The sequence below is a fragment of the Gopherus flavomarginatus genome, chromosome 3 (assembly GCF_025201925.1).
Source record: "Gopherus flavomarginatus isolate rGopFla2 chromosome 3, rGopFla2.mat.asm, whole genome shotgun sequence".
In the NCBI taxonomy this organism is placed as follows: Eukaryota; Metazoa; Chordata; order Testudines; family Testudinidae; genus Gopherus; species Gopherus flavomarginatus.
The window spans coordinates 141,395,426-141,414,820 of record NC_066619.1 but is presented as its reverse complement, the minus strand read 5'-3'; the positions used below and the strand labels follow the sequence as shown (position 1 = coordinate 141,414,820).

Below are 19,395 nucleotides of genomic sequence, written 5' to 3'. Positions count from 1 at the left end.
CAGATAAGTTTACAGTGTGCCCAGAAGGCCAAGAGATTCAGGCCATTTCAGACCAATGAACATCCTGCCAGCAGCCCCTCTTGCACACCAAAGAGGGAGGGGACTTTAGCTGGAGTGTCTCCACTCACCTCTAATGGAGCAGTGTCGTGGCATGTGAAGTGAGGTGTCTCTCAGGTAGGAGGGTCTCAGACCATGTAGATCTCTCTGTTGTTAGTATATAGGCCTGTTTGTTAGCCTGAGATAGAATTTTGGTTTGACTTTTGATACTCTTATATCTTACACTAATATGTGTGTGAACAAAAGACAAAGACGCTGTGTGTGTTGCTTCTGCCTGGCCAAATGGGTTTGTTAGTAAAATGGGAAGAGATAAGAACAGTTGAAGTGTTACAGGGCATGGAGGGAGTGTAATATATATGAGCATACACTGAAAGGCTGTCTGGCTTCTTTCTCAAGCCAAGGTCAAGCAACCAGTTAGGAGGGGCAAGGAGGTTGGGGGGAGGGGAGGCATAAGAAACAATAAAAGACAAAGAAAAGCCTGGCCTTGGCCAGAGCACAACCTCACTCCTTACCCCTCCCATTGGGTACAAAACAGGAGGGATGAAGACCCCAGACTGATGACCCTCCAAAACGAAACATGACCATAAAATGTAAGGGGTGAGACAAGGGGCATGCACGGTGGGTATATCTGGGTCTGCTAAAGAGGAAGAGGAGGGAAAATGGGAATGGAGAACAGGGACATAGGCAAAGGCTCTGTGTTGTCAGAGCTGGAAAGGGGGACAGGGGGTAAAGGCTCTGTGGTATCAGAGCTGGGAACAGAACACTGAGAAACAGACTCTGCTAGCAGGTAAAGCTATGGATATGCTTCCTAGGAACTAACCCCAAAAAACATTGCATTGCCTTCACTTCAGACTTCTGGTCTCCTGCTTTCTGTCTGTGTGAAAAGAACCAGGGGAGGGGTGAAGGGAAAGCCCTCTAAGATAATCTAAGAACATAAGAATGGCCAGACTGGGTCAGACCAAAGGTCCATCTAGCCCAGTATCCTCCTGTCTTCCAACAGTGGTCAGTGCCAGAAGCCCCAGAGGGAATGAACAGAATAGGTAATCATCATGAGATCCATCCCCTGTCGCTCATTCCCAGCTTCTGGCAAACAGGGGCTAGGGACATCATCCCTGCCCATCCTGGCTAATAGCCATTGATGAACCTATCCTCCATGAACTTATCTAGTTCTTTTTTTAACCCTGTTATAGTCTTGGCCTTCACAACATCCTCTGGCAAGGAGTTCCAGAGGTTGACCGTGTATTGTGTGAATAAATACTTCCTTTTATTTGTTTTAAATCTGCTGCTTATTAATTTCATTTGGTGATCTCTTGCTCTTGTGTTATGAGAAGTAGTGAACAACACTTCCTTATCTACTTTCTTTACATCAGTTATGATTTTATAGACCTCAATCATATCTCCCCTTAGCCATCCCTTTTCCAAGTTGAAAAGCCCCAGTCTTATGAATCTCTTCTCATACGGAAGTTGTTCCATACACCTAATCACTTCAGTTGCACTATTCTGAACCTTTTTCAATTGCAACATATCACTCTTGAGATGAGGCGACCATATCTATACACAGTATTCAAGATGTGGACATACCATGGACTTAGATAGAGGCAAGATGATATTTTCTGTCCTATTATCTATCCCTTTCTTAATTACTCCCAGCATTCTGTTCGCTTTTTGACTGCTGCTGCATATTGAGTGGATGTTCTCAGAGAACTATCCACAATGACTCCAAGATCTCTTTCTTGAGTGGTAACAGCTAATTTAGACCCCATCGTTTGATATATATAGTTGGGATTATGCTTTCCAATGTGCATTACTTTGCATTTATCAACATTAAATTTCAACTGCCATTTTGTTGCCCAGTCACCCAGTTTTGAGAGATCCTTTTGTAGCTCTCTGCAGTCTGCCTAGGTCTTAACTATGTTTAGTAATTTTGTATCAACTGCAAATTTCGCTGCCTCACTGTTAACCCCTTTTTCCAGATCATTTATGACTATGTTGAATAGGACTGGTCCCAGAACAGACCCATGGGGGACACCACTATTTACCTATCTCCATTCTGACAACTGACCATTTATACCTACCCTTTGTTTCCTATATTTTAACCAGTTACCAATACATGAGAGAACCTTCCCTCTTATCCCATGGTAGCTTACTTTGCTTAAGAGCCTTTGATGAGGAACCTTGGTGAAGGCTTTCTCAAAATCTTAGTACACTATATCTACTGGGTCCCCTTTGTACACATGCTTGCTGATCCCCTCAAAGAATTCTAGTAGATTGGTGAGGCATGATTTCCCTTTACTAAAACCATGTTGACTCTTCCTCAACAAATTATGTTCATCTATATGTCTGACAATATTGTTCTTTATTATCGTTTCAACCAGCTCTTTTTAATAATTGGTGTCACATTAGCTATCCTCCAGTCATTTGGTATAGAAGTTGATTTAAATGATAGGTTACAGACTACCGTAAGCAGTTCTACAATTTCACATTTGAGTTCCTTCAGAACTCTTGGGTGAATACCATCTGGTCCCCATAGGATCATAGAATCATGGAATATTAGGGTTGTAAGAGACCTCAGGAGATCATCTAGTCTAATCCCATGCTCAAAGCAGGACCAACACCAACTAAATCGCCCCAGCCAGGGCTTTGTCAAGCCAGGCCTTAAAAACCTCTAAGGATGGAGATTCCACCACCTCCCTAGGTAACCCATTCCAGTGCTTCACAATCCTGCTAGTGAAATAGTGTTTCCTAATATCCAACCTAGACCTCCCCCACTGCAACTTGAGACCATTGATCCTTGTTCTGTCATCTGCCACCACTGAGAAAAGCCAAGCTCCATCCTCTTTGGAACTCCTCTTCAGGTAGTTGAAGACTGCTATCAAATCCCCCCTCACGCTTCTCTTCTGCAGACTAAATAAGCCCAGTTCCCTCAGTCTCTCCTTGTAAGTCATGTGCCCCAGCCCCCTAATTATTTTTGTTGCTCTCCGCTGGACTCTCCAATTTGTCCACATCCTTTCTGTAGTGGGGGGACCAAAACTGGACACAATACTCCAGTTGATGCCCCACCAGTGCCAAATAGAGGGGAATAATCATGTCCCTCGATCTGCTGGCAATGCTCCTACTAATACAGCCCCAAATACCATTAGCCTTCTTGGCAACAAGTGCACACTATTGACTCATATCCAGTTTCTCATGCACTGTAACCCCTAGGTCCTTTTCTGCAGAACTGCTGCCTAACCACTCGGTCCCTAGTCTGTAGCACTGCATGGGATTCTTCCATCCTAAGTGCAGGACTCTGCACTTGTCCTTGTTGAACCTCATCAGATTTCTTTTGTCCCAATCCTCCAATTTGTCTAGGTCTCTCCCCACCTTAGTGTTATCTACGAAATTGCTGAGGGTGCAATCCATCCCATCATCCAGATCATTAATAAAGATGTTGAACAAAACCGGCCCCAGGACCGACCCCTGGGACACTACGCTTGATACTGGCTATCAACTAGACATGCAGCTGTTGATCACTACCCGTTGAGCCCAACAATCTAACCAGCTTTCTATCCACCTTATAGTCCATTCATCCAATCCATACTTCTTTAACTGGCTGGCAAGAATACTGTGGGAGACTGTATCAAAAGCTTTGCTAAAGTCAAGATATCTCACATCCACCACTTTTCCCATATCCTCAGAACCAGTTATCTCATCATAGAAGGCAATCAGGTTGCCCTTGATGAATCCATGTTGACTGCTCCTGATCACCTTCCTCTCCTCCAAGTGCTTCAAAATGGATTCTTTGAGGACCTGCTCCATGATTTTTCCCGGGACTGAACTGAAGCTGACCGGTCTGTTATTCCCCAGGTTCTCTCCTCCCTTTTTAAAATATGGGCACTATATTTGCCTTTTTCCAACTGACCGGGACCTCCCCCAATCACCACAAATTTTCAGAGATAATGGCCCATGGCTTTGCAATCACATCAGCCAACTCCCTCATCACCCTTGGATGCATTAGATCTGGACTCATGGACTTGTACATGTCCAGCTTTTCAAAATAGTGCAGCAGTCTGGGAGCTGACTTTGTCTGTGAAGACCGAGGAAAAAAAAGCATTGAGTACTTCAGCTTTTTACACATCCTCTGTCACTAGGTTGCCTCCCCCATTCAGTAAGGACCCCACACTTTCCCTGACCTTCTTCTTGTCGCTAACATTCCTGTAGAAACCCTTCTTGTTACCCTTCACATCCCTTGCTAGCTGCAACTCCAATTGTGTTTTGGCTTTCCTGACTAAACCCCCACATGCCCTAGCAATATTTTTATACTCCTCCCTAGTGATCTGTCCACTTTTCCACTTCTTGTAAGCTTCCTTTTTGAGTTTAAGCTCACTGAAGATTTCACTGTTAATCCAAGCTGGTTACCTGCCATATTTGCTATTCTTTCTGCACATTGGGATGGTTTCTTCCTGAGCTCTCAATAAGGCTTCATTAAAATATAGCCAGCTTTCCTGGACTCCTTTCCTCCTCATATTAGCCTCTCAGGGGATCCTGCCCATCAGTTCCCTGAGGGAGTCAAAGTCTGCTTTGCTGAAGTCCAGGGTCCGTATTCTGCTACTCTTCTTTCTTCCTTTAGTCAGGATTCTGAACTCAACCATCTCATGGTCACTGCTGCCCAGGTTGCCACCCACTTCTACTTCCCCTACCAATTCTTCCCTGTTTGTGAGCAGCAGGTCAAGAGGAGCACGGCCCCTAATTGGTTCCTTCAGCACTTGTACCAGGAAGTTGTCCCCAACACTCTCCAAAAACTTCCTGGATTGTCTGTGCACTGCTGTATTGGTTTCCCAGCAGATGTCAGGGTGACTGAAGTCCCCCATTAGAACCAGGACCTGTGATTTGTAAACTTTGTTGTTTGAAGAAAGCCTTGTCTACCTCATCCTTCTGATCCAGTGATCTATAGCACATGCCCACCATGACATCACCCTTGTTGCTCTTGCCTCTAAACTTAATCCAGAGACTCTCAGGTTTTTCTGCAGTTTCATACCGGAGCTCTGAGCAGTCATACTGCTCTCTTACATACAATGCAACTTCTCCACCTTTCTTCCCATGCCTGTCCTTCCTGAACAATTTATATCCATCCATGACAGTGCTCCAGTCATGTGAGTTACCCCACCAAGTTTCTGTTATTCCAATCATATCGTAATTCCTTGATTGTGCCAGTTCCTCAGCTCCGTCACCTAAAAAGAATGGCTCAGATTTGGGAATCTCCCTCATATCCTCAGCCATGAAGATCGATGTAAAGAATTCATGTTGTTTCTCTGCAATGGCCTTATCATCCTTGAGTGCTCCTTTAGCACCTCAATCGTCCAGTGGCCCACTGGTTATTTAGCCAGCTTCCTGCCTCTGATGTACTTAAAAAAATGTTTGCTATTACTTTTTGAGTCTTTGGCTCAAATTGTTCCTCGAATTCTTTTTTAGCTTTACTAACTATATTTTTACACTTCATTTGCCAGTGTTTATGCTGTGTTCTATTTTCCTCACTAGGATTTAACTTCCACTTTTTAAAGGATGTCATTTTACCTTTCACTGCTTCTTTTACTTTGCTGTTTAGCCACGGTGGCTCTTTTTTGGTTCTCTTACTATGTTTTTTTAATTTGGGGTATATATTCAAGTTGAGCCTCTATTATGGTGCCTTAAAAAATTTCCATGCAGCTTGCAGAGATTTCACTTTTGGTGCTGTACCCTTCAATTTCTGTTTAACTAATCTCCTCATTTTTGTGTAGTTCCCCTTTCTGAAATGAAATGCTACAGTGTTGGGCCACTGTAGTATTTTTCCTGCCACAGGGATATTAAATTTAATTATATTATGGTCAGTATTACCAAGCAGTCCAGCTATATTCACCTTTGGATCAGATCCTGTGCTCCACTTAGGACTAAATCAAGAATTGCCTCTCCTCTTGTGGGTTCCAGGACTCCAAGAAGCAATCATTTAAGGTGTCAAGAAACTTTATCTCTGCATCCCGTCCTGAGGTGACATGTACCCAGTCAATATGGGGATAGTTGAAATCCCCCATTATTATTGAGTTTTTTATTTTAATAGGCGCTCTAATCTTCCTGAGTGTTTCACAGTCACTATCACCATCCTGGTCATGGGGGGCAGTAATATTTCCCTATCGCTGTATTCTTATTATTAGAGAATGGAATTTCCATCCATAGAGATTCTATGGTACAGTTTGATTCATTTATGATTTTTACTTCATTTGATTCTATGCTTTCTTTCACACATAATGTCACTCCCCCACCAGCATGACCTGTTCTGTCCTTCTGATATATTTTATACCTAGGTATTACTATATCCCATTGATTATCCTCATTCCACCAAGTTTCTGTGATGCCTATTATAGCAATATCTTCATTTAATACAAGACACACTAGTTCACACATTTTATTATGTAGACTTCTAGCACTGGTCGACAGCACTGCAGTATAGACACTGCCTCCAGCACCAGAAGGGGCTTTCCCATTGTTGTAGGTAATCCACCTCCCAGAATGGCAGGATGTAGGTTGACAGAAACATTTTTCGTTGACCTAGACAAGTCTACACCAAGGGTAGATTGACATAGCTACTTCGCTCAGGAGAGTGAATTTTTCACACCCGAGAGTGCCATAGCTTTATCAAAATCTCTTTTCAATGTAAATCAGGCCCTAGAACTGTTCCCCTCAGACACTGCCCTGCCTGAAAGGTCACAGACAATTTGGTTTGAATGTGATTGGTTATCTTCAAAAAGTAACCAGCAATTTCATTCACATCAGCAACAAGGCAGCTGTGACTGACCAAACACTTCACCACTTGGCATAAAACACTGAATGAGGCTTTGCACATGCTCTGGTGCAGCCAAAGAAACTTGTCTTTGCCTCCCACAGAGCTGCTGTGTAAGATTTCAAAAGCTGTTTAGGAGAAAACCAATCAGCTTCAGCCTGAGGGGTCTAACACTAGTTCTCCTTCCCTCATGTTTCATCTGTTGCATGGCAACTGTGAACCCTTGGGAGCTGGAGGAAAGAGCCAGGGAAGTAAGGGTTTAGAAGTCACTGTACTGATGGCTGAGGACAAGACCATCATAAAATCCTTCCAGGCCATCAACAGAGGGGTTGCTCAGTAACAGAATGTTCTCCTCAGTGTCCTCTGGAAAGTCTTAGATTCCACTAGCCTCCAAAAAGGGACTATCTAGCTAGCTACTCTTAATGTCTCCCATCACCAGAGCTTCAGAGCACTTCACAGTTATTAATGTGTTTGTCCTCACACACCCCAGTGCAGCAGGGCCACGCTATTCTCCTCATTGTACAGGTGGGGACCTTTAACCCACAGAGACTGAGACTTTGTCGACACTGACATTTCCATGGCTAAAACTTTTGTCACTCAGGGGCATGAAAAAATACTGGTGTGAACAGTGCTTTGTGAGCAGGAGCCATGCTCCCAGCAACAAAGTTATTGTCTCTCGATGGAGGTGATTCTATTTTGTCACCGGGAAAGAGTGGCCAACAGCCACGCTGTTGCATGGTATGCAGTGTAAGCAAAGCCTTAGGATCAGATTTTCAAAGCTATTTAGGCAAAAAAATGTGCAGCTGGGTGCCTAGTGGAACTTGTAAAAACTTCGAAGCAGGTTAAGTTCCTAACTCTCATTAACCTGAGAGTTGAGCATCTAAACCACTTAGGCTGTCCCTAGAACAGTGCTCTTCACTATTTTTGAAGTGGGGGGGGCACTTTGTCAAAAAACCTGCAATGTGAGAGCCAATGTGTGGGATGTGGGCATGAGGACTGCAGGGTGGGACCAGGGATGAGGGGTTCAGGGTGCAGGAGGGAGCTCAGGGCTGGGGCAGAGCATTGGGATGTGTGTGTGGGGGGGTGAGAGATCTGGCTGGGGGGATTCTGGGGGCGCAGGGATGAGAAGTTTGGGGTGCAGACAGGCTGCCCCAGGGCCAGAGGATTCCCCCAGTCCTCTCCCTGCCGGCAGCAGCAGCTAGCTCTGAGGCCGGGGCCTCTCTCTTAGAGGGAACCTAAGGAGCCACACTTAGGGTCAATGGGAGCCGCTACTGGCTCCCGAGCCTTGCAATAAAGACCACTGTCCTAGAACATGTGTTCTGGATTTGTTTGATATGTAATCATTTGTTTCCATTACCCTTGCTCACTGTCTCTTGAATCTTTGGTAATAAATTTATCCTTGTTCCCACTATAATGTATTTGTGCTGCGATATTAAGCGCAGTGCTGGTCCTAAGTTGAATCATACAAGCTGGCGTGTGCACTGTTTGTTTGGGGACAAAGACCTGGTATTTCTGTGAGTGTTCAGTGGATGGGGGTTGGACACTACAGGGGAACACTACAAAGGGATTTAGAGACTGAGATGCATCTATAGTTAACCTGCAAGGCAAAACAAGGGCCAACATTTCCCTAAGGAGAATGCATGGGTGGTTGACAGGCTGGTGGTGTCAGGGAGCTGATACCTAGTTTAGCACAAGCAAGACTCTCTCATGCTGGAGGCAGATGGTAATAAGGGTAAGAAAGGGAATAAAGTGATTGAGGGAACTATAGGCTTGTTAGTTTGATGACTCCCAAGTTTAGAGATTCAGTAACAAGCCTTGCTATTGGATTTGCAATTTCATGTGCCAGTTCCTTTGATATTGTTGGATGGAGATTATCTGGGCTCAGCTGACACCTAACCCAGCAGGCTCCTAGATGGCTAAGTTACTGCCATTAAGGTCACACAGGCACCTCAATTTCAGCAACTGAGCATGAACACACCCACCTTCTTCCTGACAGCTGCCGGCAGCTTGTTGCCTAACTAATGCCTAAAGCCCAGCGGGATTCACAGAGTAGGTTTTCCCTGGCCTATCCTGCCTGTAGAACCCGATCCAGTAGCTGTGATCAGGGCACATCTAAACACACAGACAGCCACTGGAGGATGACGTGGTCGTTACCCCCACCCCCATATAATTTTTAGCCCAGTAGTTAGAGCACCTACCAGAACATGAGCAACCCAGGTTCAATTCCCCCACCTGTCTGAGGTGGAACAGGGATATGGCCTTCTGTCTCTCAGGTGTACAAAGATAGGGACCCAGACTCAAGTACCAAACTTCCTTTGAGGAACATGGCTTAGGCAAGCCCCCTACATGACTTTTCCCAAGGCATAGCATAGATGGTACCTCAGCCCTTTTGCTGGCTTCTGTGAATCCCATTTTTAGGCACCTAACTCTCCCTGCGAATTGCACAGGGAGCCTGGGCACTTAACTCAGGGATAGGTATTTCACTGGGCAGCAGAGTACTTAAAACTCAGGCACTACAAGGGACAGTGTTGTGGTGTGTAGGTCCCCCTTGTGTCTCCCACCCCTATTGGAATTTGCAAAAGCAGGTTAGGGGCCTAGCTCCCATTAAAATCAATGTTCCAGGTTTATACTAGACTTTTAACATGTGTGAATGAGTATAGTCAATGCACCTTAAATCAGTCTAGACAAGCCATTTGTGGCTTAGCTCTGGGGTAAACCACAAATGTCTGTATTCTACAACAAATGTTTGTGAAGTGTTGAGATGAACATTTACAATTGTGTGTGTTATCTTGAGTTAATTGGTACTAAACTTTACTCAAGTTAAAATGGGGGAACAAACTCTAGTCTAGAGAAACCCCATAGAATATCTGAGAACACACTGCAAATATCTGAAATCTGTGAACACTATGGAGGGAGAATAGTTTATTTAGGGGCAATTTATTTCAGGTGAAGTGGGTAATGAGGGTGAATGCAATGATAATAAGGGAAAATGTGGGTTGAATTACAGAAAATAATTATTTAGGATATTTAACTGTCGGACCAGCTTCCCAAGGAATGTAGTGGATTTTCCATCACTCAGAGTCAACACTTTCTGAAAGATCTGCTCAATCACAAGTCACTGAGCTGGATGCAGCAGTCATTGGGTGAAATTCTTGAACCTTAACATAAATATAAGACTCTATCAAACAAAAAAAAGCTCTGGGGCTGGAGAAGTTGGGGTATGGGATATTGAAATCTAGGACTAGATGAAATACTCGAATAGCCTCTGAGCGATGGATGAGTTGGGATCTAATAGGTCTTTCCCATCTCTGCAGCCCAATCCTCAGAGCCAAGTCATGGTACAAAAGTCCATACAAACATTCAGCCCCTCCTCCAGCAAACATACAATTGAATCGTTATCAGAACTGCATGTATAGAGTGGGAGCAAAGGTATATTTCTGTGAGCTTAGTGCTTAGACACTGTGAAACCATCTGTGATTCCAAAAAAACTTTGTTCAGCAGAAGGAGTAACTGCCTAGATGTAACACATTTATTGCCCTAGTGTATGAGACATCAGGTTTTATGGGTTTAGAGTTTCCCTTTATCAGAAGAAACCAGGATTATAAATATATTAGGATAAACAAAAATGTGTTGATGATGCTCAAGGTTGCTTAGGTAGAGAAGTACCTGTTACAACTCCAGAAATGCATGGGGATGTCATTCACATACCTGAATTTGCACACGGCACATTAGCCTATCGCACTGAGACTCTGCACTGTCACAAAGAATGCCATTGCACTGTAAAAGAAACACAATTTATGACCCAAATGCTCTATGGCCTGATTGACAGACAGGTTTTGTAGTGATTCAACAACACTGGCTTAGAAACCAATATCGTTAATTCAGTGCAAGTCCCTTAGTGGATGTCATTACATGGTAATAAAGGTGCTTGTATTGTGTAGTTTATTTAGGTAAATATGGGAAATCTAAATCAATAGAATTAAATCAGTTCAAAACCTGTGTAGACCAGGCCCACTTCACACAATAATACAAAACTCTGGTGCACACCTCACACTCAATCCATGGAGATGTAACCCACTGTTGTGGGCTTGGTTGAATGTTGCTATTGTGGGGTGGGCAGAGCTGACACCTGACATCCAGGGTAAATGTGTGGAAGTGGCCTAAACTACAGCAGTAGCACCCAAGCCACATGGAAAAACTTGAGTAAAAGCTGAATCACATAGTTGGCATTACATAACTTAGGTTGGCTTAACCCCGTGGTGCAGACCTGCCCTGAGAGAGAAAGGAGCAGAAAAGAAGCCGTAGCACCTAGGAGATCTAGTCATGAACTAGGACTCCCACAGTGCTCGGCACTGCGCAAACACACAGTCCCTGCCCCAAGGAGATTGCAATCTAAGTATAAGACAAAAGAACAGATGGAGACAGACAAACAGGGGAGTACAAGGAACCCATGACAGAACACTGGTCAGCATGGTACAGGGCCGGCTCTAGGTTTTTTGCCGGCCCAAGCAAAAAAAATTTTGGCTGTCCCCCAACCTAGCCCTGGGCTCCTCGCCACACCTCCCTGCTGCCCGAGCCCTGGGCTCCCCCCACCCACACCCTCTGCTGCCCCACCTCTGGGCTCCCCTCTTCTCCCCCATCATTGCCCCCCCCCCACACCTCCTGCTGCCCCAGCCCTAGGCTCCCCTCTTCCCCCCCACCATTGCCCCCCCCCACACCACCTGCCGCCCCAGCCCTGGGATCTCCTCTTCCCCCCCACCATTACCCCACACACACACATCCTGCCACCCCAGCCCTGGGCTCTCCCCTCCCACCACCTGCACCGTCCTTCCGCCACAGCCCTGGGTCACTGGTAACTCGCTCCCAGGGCAGGTCATTCAGCAGGAATTTTGGATGTGCATAGAACACAGATAGGATTAGTTCCCATATGGTTATAGAAGTGCAGTAAAGTGGAACAATTTTCAGCTTGTGTGATTGGAGGATATCTGGATGCATATTATAAGACTGTCCTCCATAAATGAGGAAAAGTTGAGGTGCCTTTATTATTCTTTTGTTCCACCCTTTCTTTCTGTGGGGAATTTGCCAATGTGATATCACTGTCTTCCTTTAAAACAAATTTTTAAAAAAGGCAATGGCTGTTGAAAATAGCAATTCCAGTCCTAAAAAACACTGTGAAGCATTTCTTGCTCAATTTTATCCTATGTTTTCTATAGCAAGTTACAGTGATCAGTGTATTTGATCTGGGAGAAATGAAGTACCAGCTGCCCAAACTGAGCTTGAGCAGTCCTGAATTTTGAGGTGTTCAAATCTGGAAGGCAGGTGCTATGTGTGTGTGTAGGGGGGGGGCTGTGGGCTCCGCGGGGGAGCATGGCAGCATGTATGCAGCAGCGTGTCTGGAGTTGCACACGCTGGTCTGAGTGGCACGGTAAGGGGGCTGGGAGGTTGGAGAAGGGGTAGGGGGTTCCGGGGGGGCAGTCAGGGGACAGGCAGCAGTTGGATAGGCATGGGAGTCCCAGGAGTTTGTCAGGGGACAGGTAGGGGGTGGGGTACTAGGGGGGAAGTTGGGTGGGGTCTCAGGAGGGGGCAGTTGGGGACAAGGAGAAGGGAGGCTCAGAGAGTAGGTGGGGTCCCAAGGGGCAGTTAGGGGCAGGGGTCCCTGGAGGGGGCAATCAGGGGACAAGGACCAGCAACACTTAGACAGGGGGTGGGGTCCTGGGGGGGCAGTTAGGGGCAGGGGTCCCTGGAGGGGGCAATCAGGGGACAAGGACCAGCAACACTTAGATAGGGGATGGGGTCCTGGGGGGCAGTTAGGGGCAGGGGTCCCAGGAGGGGGTGATCAGGGACAGGGAGCAGGGGGGATTTCTGTGGGGGGCAGGAGGAAGTGGATGGTGGCAGGGTGGGGCTACCCTCCCTCCCTGTGGAGTGTCCTGTTTTTTGAATGTTAAACTATTGTCTCCCTGCCATTCACAGCAGGCTGTAGCATGAGCTCTCAGCTACCTCACTCCCACCCCCTCCCTTTCCAGTTGCTGTGGCCAAGGGAATGCTGGGAAATGTAGTTCTTTCCCTGCTCCAGGGCTGGCTCTAGAGGCAGGGAGCTAACCAGGGAACTACAGCTCCCAGAGGCCCCTGTTGGTTCTCAGCTCCCATGCCGCCCTTGCAAATGGGCTGCCCCAAGCAGGTGCTTGCTTGGCTGGTGCCTAGAGCCACCCATGGCATGGCAGACAATGGTCTCAGTAAACCAGCAGCCTCACCATAGTCGAGTATTTTGTAGATTTCTTTGCAAAAAGTTTTTAAAGAGGAGTTTGAAGCAGCATAACGAGGTAGCTGTGTGGGTGTTTATTGAGGGGCAGCCTGGGCTGAGAAGTGAAGGCTGTGGGGAAGTTTCTTCTTGCTGTCAGCCTGCATTGCCCTGCGGTGCTTTGTAAGGAAGGAATGAACACAGCCATGGTGAAGGGGTAACAACCTGGGGTGTGTCTGTGACTGTGACACCACACGAGCTGCCAGGCAGGGATGTGCACTGGGTAGTGACAGAGGCACCCTATGACAGGCTGTATTTAGGGATGTTAAACAGAAAGAGGCAGCAACATTTAGCCCACAGCCTGGATGTGAAGGCCTAGAGAGAGGAGCGAGTTGAAGATAATGCCCATGTTACAGGCCTGAGTGCCAGGCAGGATGGTGGTGTTGTGTGCAGTGACTGAGAACAGAGGTAGTGGGGGAGACAGGGGCCATAGTGAGGGGGAGGTTATGAGCTCTGTCTTAGCCATGCTGAGCTTGTGCTGCTGTTGAGATGTCTGTGAGTCCTATTCACGCACCCAGCAGAAACTGTCAGCCAGGCTCTTATCACCTCGTGTCTTGATCACTGCAGCATACTTCTTTCTAGCCTTGACTGATACAACCCTGTGTAAGCAGGGGAATAGTCCCGCTATTGTGTGGACCTTTCCTGGCTTATACACTACCCCAGTGAAATGGGCTAGCAAAAGGATCTGAGTCCTTGCTCCCACTTCCTTTACCCAGAGCCCTGCCTGACCTCGAGGGCTCCCCTCCCACTCTCCTGTGTGGCAGAGTCCTAGTACCCCGGACAAAGCTGGGCCCAGGGTTCCTGGGGGGCTCGACCCCCAACCTTGTTTTGGTCACTTAGGGCAGGGGCTGGGGTGTCCCCACTCTGGGGTGCTCCCTCTGCACTGGACGCTTCTCTGACCCACTGATCATTACATACCACTCAACAATACAATTTATTAAATAGCAACCAATTAAAAAAATAAGGAAAAATGGAAAAGGTGAAAGAAAAACACATCACCCTGCTCTGTGGTAGGCAACATCACAAATACACATCTCTGGAGTGTAAGGGCAGTTCACAGTCTGTTCCTCACATGTCCCAGGCCTTCTTCTCAGGCCATGGCTGTGCTTCAGGGATGCTGTGGGTCAGACGCTCTGGCGGTGGCCAAACACCCTCAGGCTCTAGGTGGCAGGATCCTTCTTCCCAGTGTCAGCCCCTCTTATCAGGGTAACAATCCCCTTCCAAGTCATCTTGGCTGGTGTGTCTCCCTTCGCTGGACCCTCTGCCCAGGGTCGTCCCCCCATCACTCTGCCCCATCTGCTCACTGCACCCAGCTCCGGACTGCTCCAGCTCCAGCCCCAGCTCCACTCTCCTCAGCACTGCTCTGCCTCCAGCCCCCAGGCAGCTTCTCTGGCCCCTCTGGCTCTGGTTGCTGCAGCTCTGCTCCCAGCACAGGTCTGCTCCCTGGGCTGCTTCTCTAGTTATCTCTGGCTCAGCTCTGCTCGGGCTCCTGCTCTCCCCTGAGTTCAGACCCAGTGTCTGACTCAGATGATTCCAGCTCACGCCCCTCACCCCCCCAGCCTCCTGACTCCCTCATTAGCCTGCCTGTCCTGTCAATCAGGCTGACCAGGAGCATTGGCCTCTCCCCATTGCCCCTGGGCACTGTTAGTCTCAGGGTCCCAGTTTCCCATCCACCCTTCCCCTTCCTTCTGGTACGGGGGGGCTACCCAACCAAAAACGCACATTGAGTTTTAGTAAGGGGCTAAGAATGTGTTACTTTTGCCCTGCTCCTTTCCTCTGGACAGACAGAGACAGACTGAGAGCAGAGGTGGATCTGTGAGTCAGCAGCAGTCTTGATACCACTTTATACCAAATACTGATGGCTGTTCGGAGGTGGCCACTTGAAAAGAGGCGATGGATTTGTTGTCACTTACTCTGAGCTACAGCATAGCCATCTCCCTTCCTCCCTGCAGAGAAAAGGCAAATGTCAGTGACTGCAGCTCCCAAGGCAGGAACCGACTACGATCAGTGTCCAAGCTCAGAAACAGGGCCCCTGGCCCAGCACAGCCCCCTGGCGCTCAGTAATGGACTCAAGGTCCCAGGTGCTCATGATCAGCAGGAGAGAAAGAGACAGAGTTTCTAAAGATCTCAGCCCACTGGCTACTGAGCTCTTTGGAAAACCTAACCCCATATAAACAGTTTCTGGGTCTGACCCTCCAGCAGCTCCCATTGGGTGTCACTAGCTCAGTCCCGCAGTGGTGCAGTTACACCGCACTGACACTGGCTCCTGTATTGCTGCTGTCCTTAGGGGTGTTTGCAGCGCTCACCAAGTCCAGGGAATCCCCCCATCCCAGGCTCTTTACCTGGGCGTTCCTTTTTCCAGACGACTACTCCGATTATACCACCAATCAGGACAACTGCAGTGATAACTCCAGCCACAACGGGAATCAGACTGTTATTTGGTTCTGAAATGGATTGGAGAGAATAATCAATGGGGGAAAATCCCCAGTAAAACCCTCTTTTATCCCACTGCAGGGATCAGTCAGTCAGCTCCCCAGATAAGGGCTGAGTCCTGCAATCCTCCACCTCTTCCAATGCAGCTACCATGCATAGCACCCCACCACAGAAAGTCCTGGACACCAGACCCAGCCTCTACCAGCTCAATTTGTAATAAATATTTAGCACTTAAAATAGAGGACTTTTACAGCATTAATCAATCTTCATAAACCTAACTGTGGGGAGAGCAGGGATGTCAGTATCATCCCTAAACAGGAAAGGGGGAGACTTGCTGAAGATCACACAGTGAGTTAGTGCAAGAGCCAGGAACAGACTCCAGGAATCCTGACTTCTAGCCCCTCCCTCTCTAACCTACCAGCCCCCACTCCCCTTCCAGAGACAGAATCCAGGAGCCCTGGCTCCCAGACCTCCAGCTCTAACCTACAAGACCCCACTCCCCTTCTAGAGCCAGGGATAAAAACCAGGAGATCTGGCTCCCAGCCCCCTTAGTCTTACCCATTAGCCCCCACTTAACTCCTAGAGCCAAGGACAGAACCCAGGAGTCCTGGCCCCCAGGCCCTAACCCTCCCTTGACCATGATGACTTTCATGACTAATGGAACACGGTCCCATTGTGGGAGTCTGGTGACAAACTGGAAACTGACCTCAAAGCTCTGGATTCCCTGCCATGACTGGAGTTACAGACACAATGCGTGTTTTTTGAGGGGAGCAGGAAGTGAAGAGGGGACGATAGAGATATTTTAATACTGTTCTTGGCTTATATACACCTGTTAAAACCCAAGTTCTGTATACACTTTCAGTTTCACTAATCAGCTTTGCTTGTTTTCTGAAAGATCTACATAATAATACAGCAAAAAGAAAAAAATTTCTAAGAAAATAAGGAAATGTGACTTATGACACAAAAATTGGCAGGGGACGTGGTAGCAGGATTATGATGTGAAACCATCTGATGACTAGATTTCCAGTGCAGGTTGCCCTTTTAGAAATGGTTTGCACTTCCAAATGCTGCATTTTTCCACATCCAAATTAACCAAGCAAAAAGATGGCTGGAAGGCAGCTCCATATGCAATAAATTCTTCCTCAACTTTCTAGTACTAGGGGCATAGGAGACTCTCCCCGCTGATGCAGGGCTCCAATCTGCCTCCTCACTCCATTCCAAGGCCACACCCTCTCTTCCAGCATCACTGCACACAGAAACAAGCTGCTCCCAAAATTAAACATCTCTTTCTGGCCACATGGGCAAGAATGAAGGACCCCCAGAGCTGCGTTTCTGAGAACCTGCTGGATCATAGGACTGGAAGGGACCTCAAGAGGTCATCTAGTCCCGTCCTCTGCACTCATGGCAGGCCCACGAGTGCATGAAGTTGAGACCGGGCTGCAAACTGAAGCAAGACCAATTCTGTCTGGAAATAAGGGGCAGATCTGAGCTTTCCCTGGGATGTGGTAAATTCTTCATCACTTGGAGAGTTTACATCTGGAATGGGCATCTCTTTCTGAAGGATCAGATCTAGTTCGCCCCCACATGACCAGACTGGATTCTGGGGTCCCTGGTGAGATTCCCCTCTGCCCTGGGCTATGCAGGAGCTCAGATCAGATGATTAGAATGATCCCTTCAGGCTTTAATGTCTCACTGTTAATCTTCTCCCTTCAGAGACACTGTATTGCTGGGATGTATCCAACAGCCCCAGAGGCTGCAAACTGGAGAACAAGACATGAGCCCCAGGCACTGTGGGTCATAACTGTAGCACAAGAACTTGACTGCGAGGGACAGGGCCAAAGGGGACAGGGCCTCACAGACTCTCAGGAAATTCCAGCTTCAGCCAATAAATCCGAATGAGAATTTTTCAGGGGTTGAGAGTAATGGATTCCCCATCTCCTACTAGGAAAACAGACACACACACAAACTCCTTACCCCAGGTGACAGAGAGTGGCTCTAACAGGTTCTCATGCTCCACGTGACATGAATAATGGGCTTTGATCTTGGGATCAATCTCCATTGCCACCCAGGTCTGGTAGGTCCCATCCCCACTGGGTAGGATGCCTTCGGAGTAGGTCTCTTGCTGTCTGTTCTCCCCATTTCTCAGCCAGGTCACGGTGATGTCCTGGGGGTAGAACCCACTGATCTTACAGGAGAGGGTGGTGAGGCCGTCATGAGATGACCTGTCACTCACTCTAGCTGTTGGGCGCACTGGGAAAAAGAAGAAATTGAAGTTAGCTATTTTCAAGCTCTAATCCAGGCACTCTTTGCTAGAGGTTTGCAACATGAAATTCTGAGACCCCAGCAGTGGGAGAAGATGAGAGTCGATGAAATGGAATCCCTCTGATGAGGATTTTCCACCATGTTAGAGGATTTCTGTGCCAAATTCACAGCATCAGCATCCCTGACCATATAATATTAATCATAGAATCATAGACTATAAGGGTTGGAAGGGATCTCAGGAGGTCATCTAGTCCAACCCCCTGCTCAAAGCAGGACCTATTCCCAACTAAATCAACCCAGCCAGGGCTTTGTCAAGTCTGACCTTAAAAACCTCTAAGGAAGGAGATTCCACCACCTCCTTAGGTAACCCATTCTAGTGCTTCACCACCCTCCTAGTGAAAAAGTTTTTCCTAATATCCAACCTAAACCTCCCTCACTGCAACTTGAGACCATTACTCCTTATTCTGTCATCTGGTACCACTGAGAACAGTCTAGATCAGGGGTCGGCAACCTATGGCACGTGTGCCAAAGACAGCACGCGAGCCAATTTTTAAAGGCACACTGGAGCCTGCCGGGACTTCAGCATGCCATTAAAAATCCTGCCCAGCCCGGCCCGCTCTCCTCTGCCCTCTGCTCCCCCTGTGGGGGCAGGGAGCAGAAGCATAGCCGTGCACCTGGGGTGGGAAAATGGCCACACTCTCCCGGCACGGCAAGCCACGGGGTCCGCGCTCCCAGGCCGGAGCGCCGGGATGAGCGCAGCAACCTGCTGGCCCCTCCCCCACCTTCTCCCCTCCCCTGGAGCTCTGCTGCCATGCTCAGCGCTCTAGGGGTTAGGGTTGCGCGCTCCCGCGGGACAGCGTTTGGCTCCACAGGGAGGCAGAAACGCTCCCCCCTCCCCTGGAGCCATGCAGCCCTGCGCACTCCCGCGGGGCAGCATTTGGCTCCATGGGGAGGCAGACATGCTCCCTGCTCAACTGGAGCTCTTTTGTCGCCATGCGCAGCACTCTGAGGGCCGGGGCTGTGCTCTCCCGTGGGACAGCGTGTCTGGCTCTGTGTGGAGTCTCAAGGTAGAGGGCCCTGGGCGGGGGGGGGGGTTGGATAAGGGGTGGGGGCAGTCACGGGACAGGGAGCAGGGTGGGTTGGATGAAGGGAGGTGGGATCCTGCGGGGGGGGGTGGCTAGGGGTGGGGGTCTCTGGAGGGGGCAGTCAGGGAGCAAGGGGGGTTAGATGGGGCATGGGAGTCCCCGGGTTTGTGAGGGGGCAGCAGGTCGATAGGGGTCAGGGCAGTCAGGGGACAAGGAGCTGGGGGGATTGTATGAGTTGGGAGTTCTGGGGGTCCTGTCAGGATGCAGGGGTGTGGAGAGGGGCTGGGGCAGGCTGGGAATGCGGGGGGGGTTAGATGGGTTGGGAGTTCTGGGGGTTCTGTCAGGGGGCAGGGAGCGGTTGGATGGGGCATGGGAGTTCTGGGGGTCTGTTTGGGGATGGGGGTGTGGATAAGGGTCGGGGCAGTCAGGGGACAGGTAGGGGGTAGAGTCCAGTCTGGGGACAAGGA

At 48.3% G+C, this 19,395-nt stretch overlaps 1 protein-coding gene across 1 annotated transcript in view; it reads right to left on the bottom strand.

Annotated features, from left to right (window-relative positions):
* Positions 1-14,069: 14,069 nt before the first annotated feature.
* Positions 14,070-19,395, bottom strand: part of LOC127048473 (class I histocompatibility antigen, F10 alpha chain-like) — a 34,088-nt gene continuing 28,762 nt past the window's right edge. Inside the window, exons 3-5 of the mRNA XM_050948343.1 lie at positions 17,556-17,831; positions 15,455-15,592; positions 14,070-15,094 (exon numbers count right to left, since the gene is read on the bottom strand). Coding sequence (XP_050804300.1) covers positions 15,054-15,094; positions 15,455-15,592; positions 17,556-17,831 — 455 coding nt within the window. The 3' untranslated portion in view covers positions 14,070-15,053. The remainder of the gene's footprint in view (positions 15,095-15,454; positions 15,593-17,555; positions 17,832-19,395) is intronic.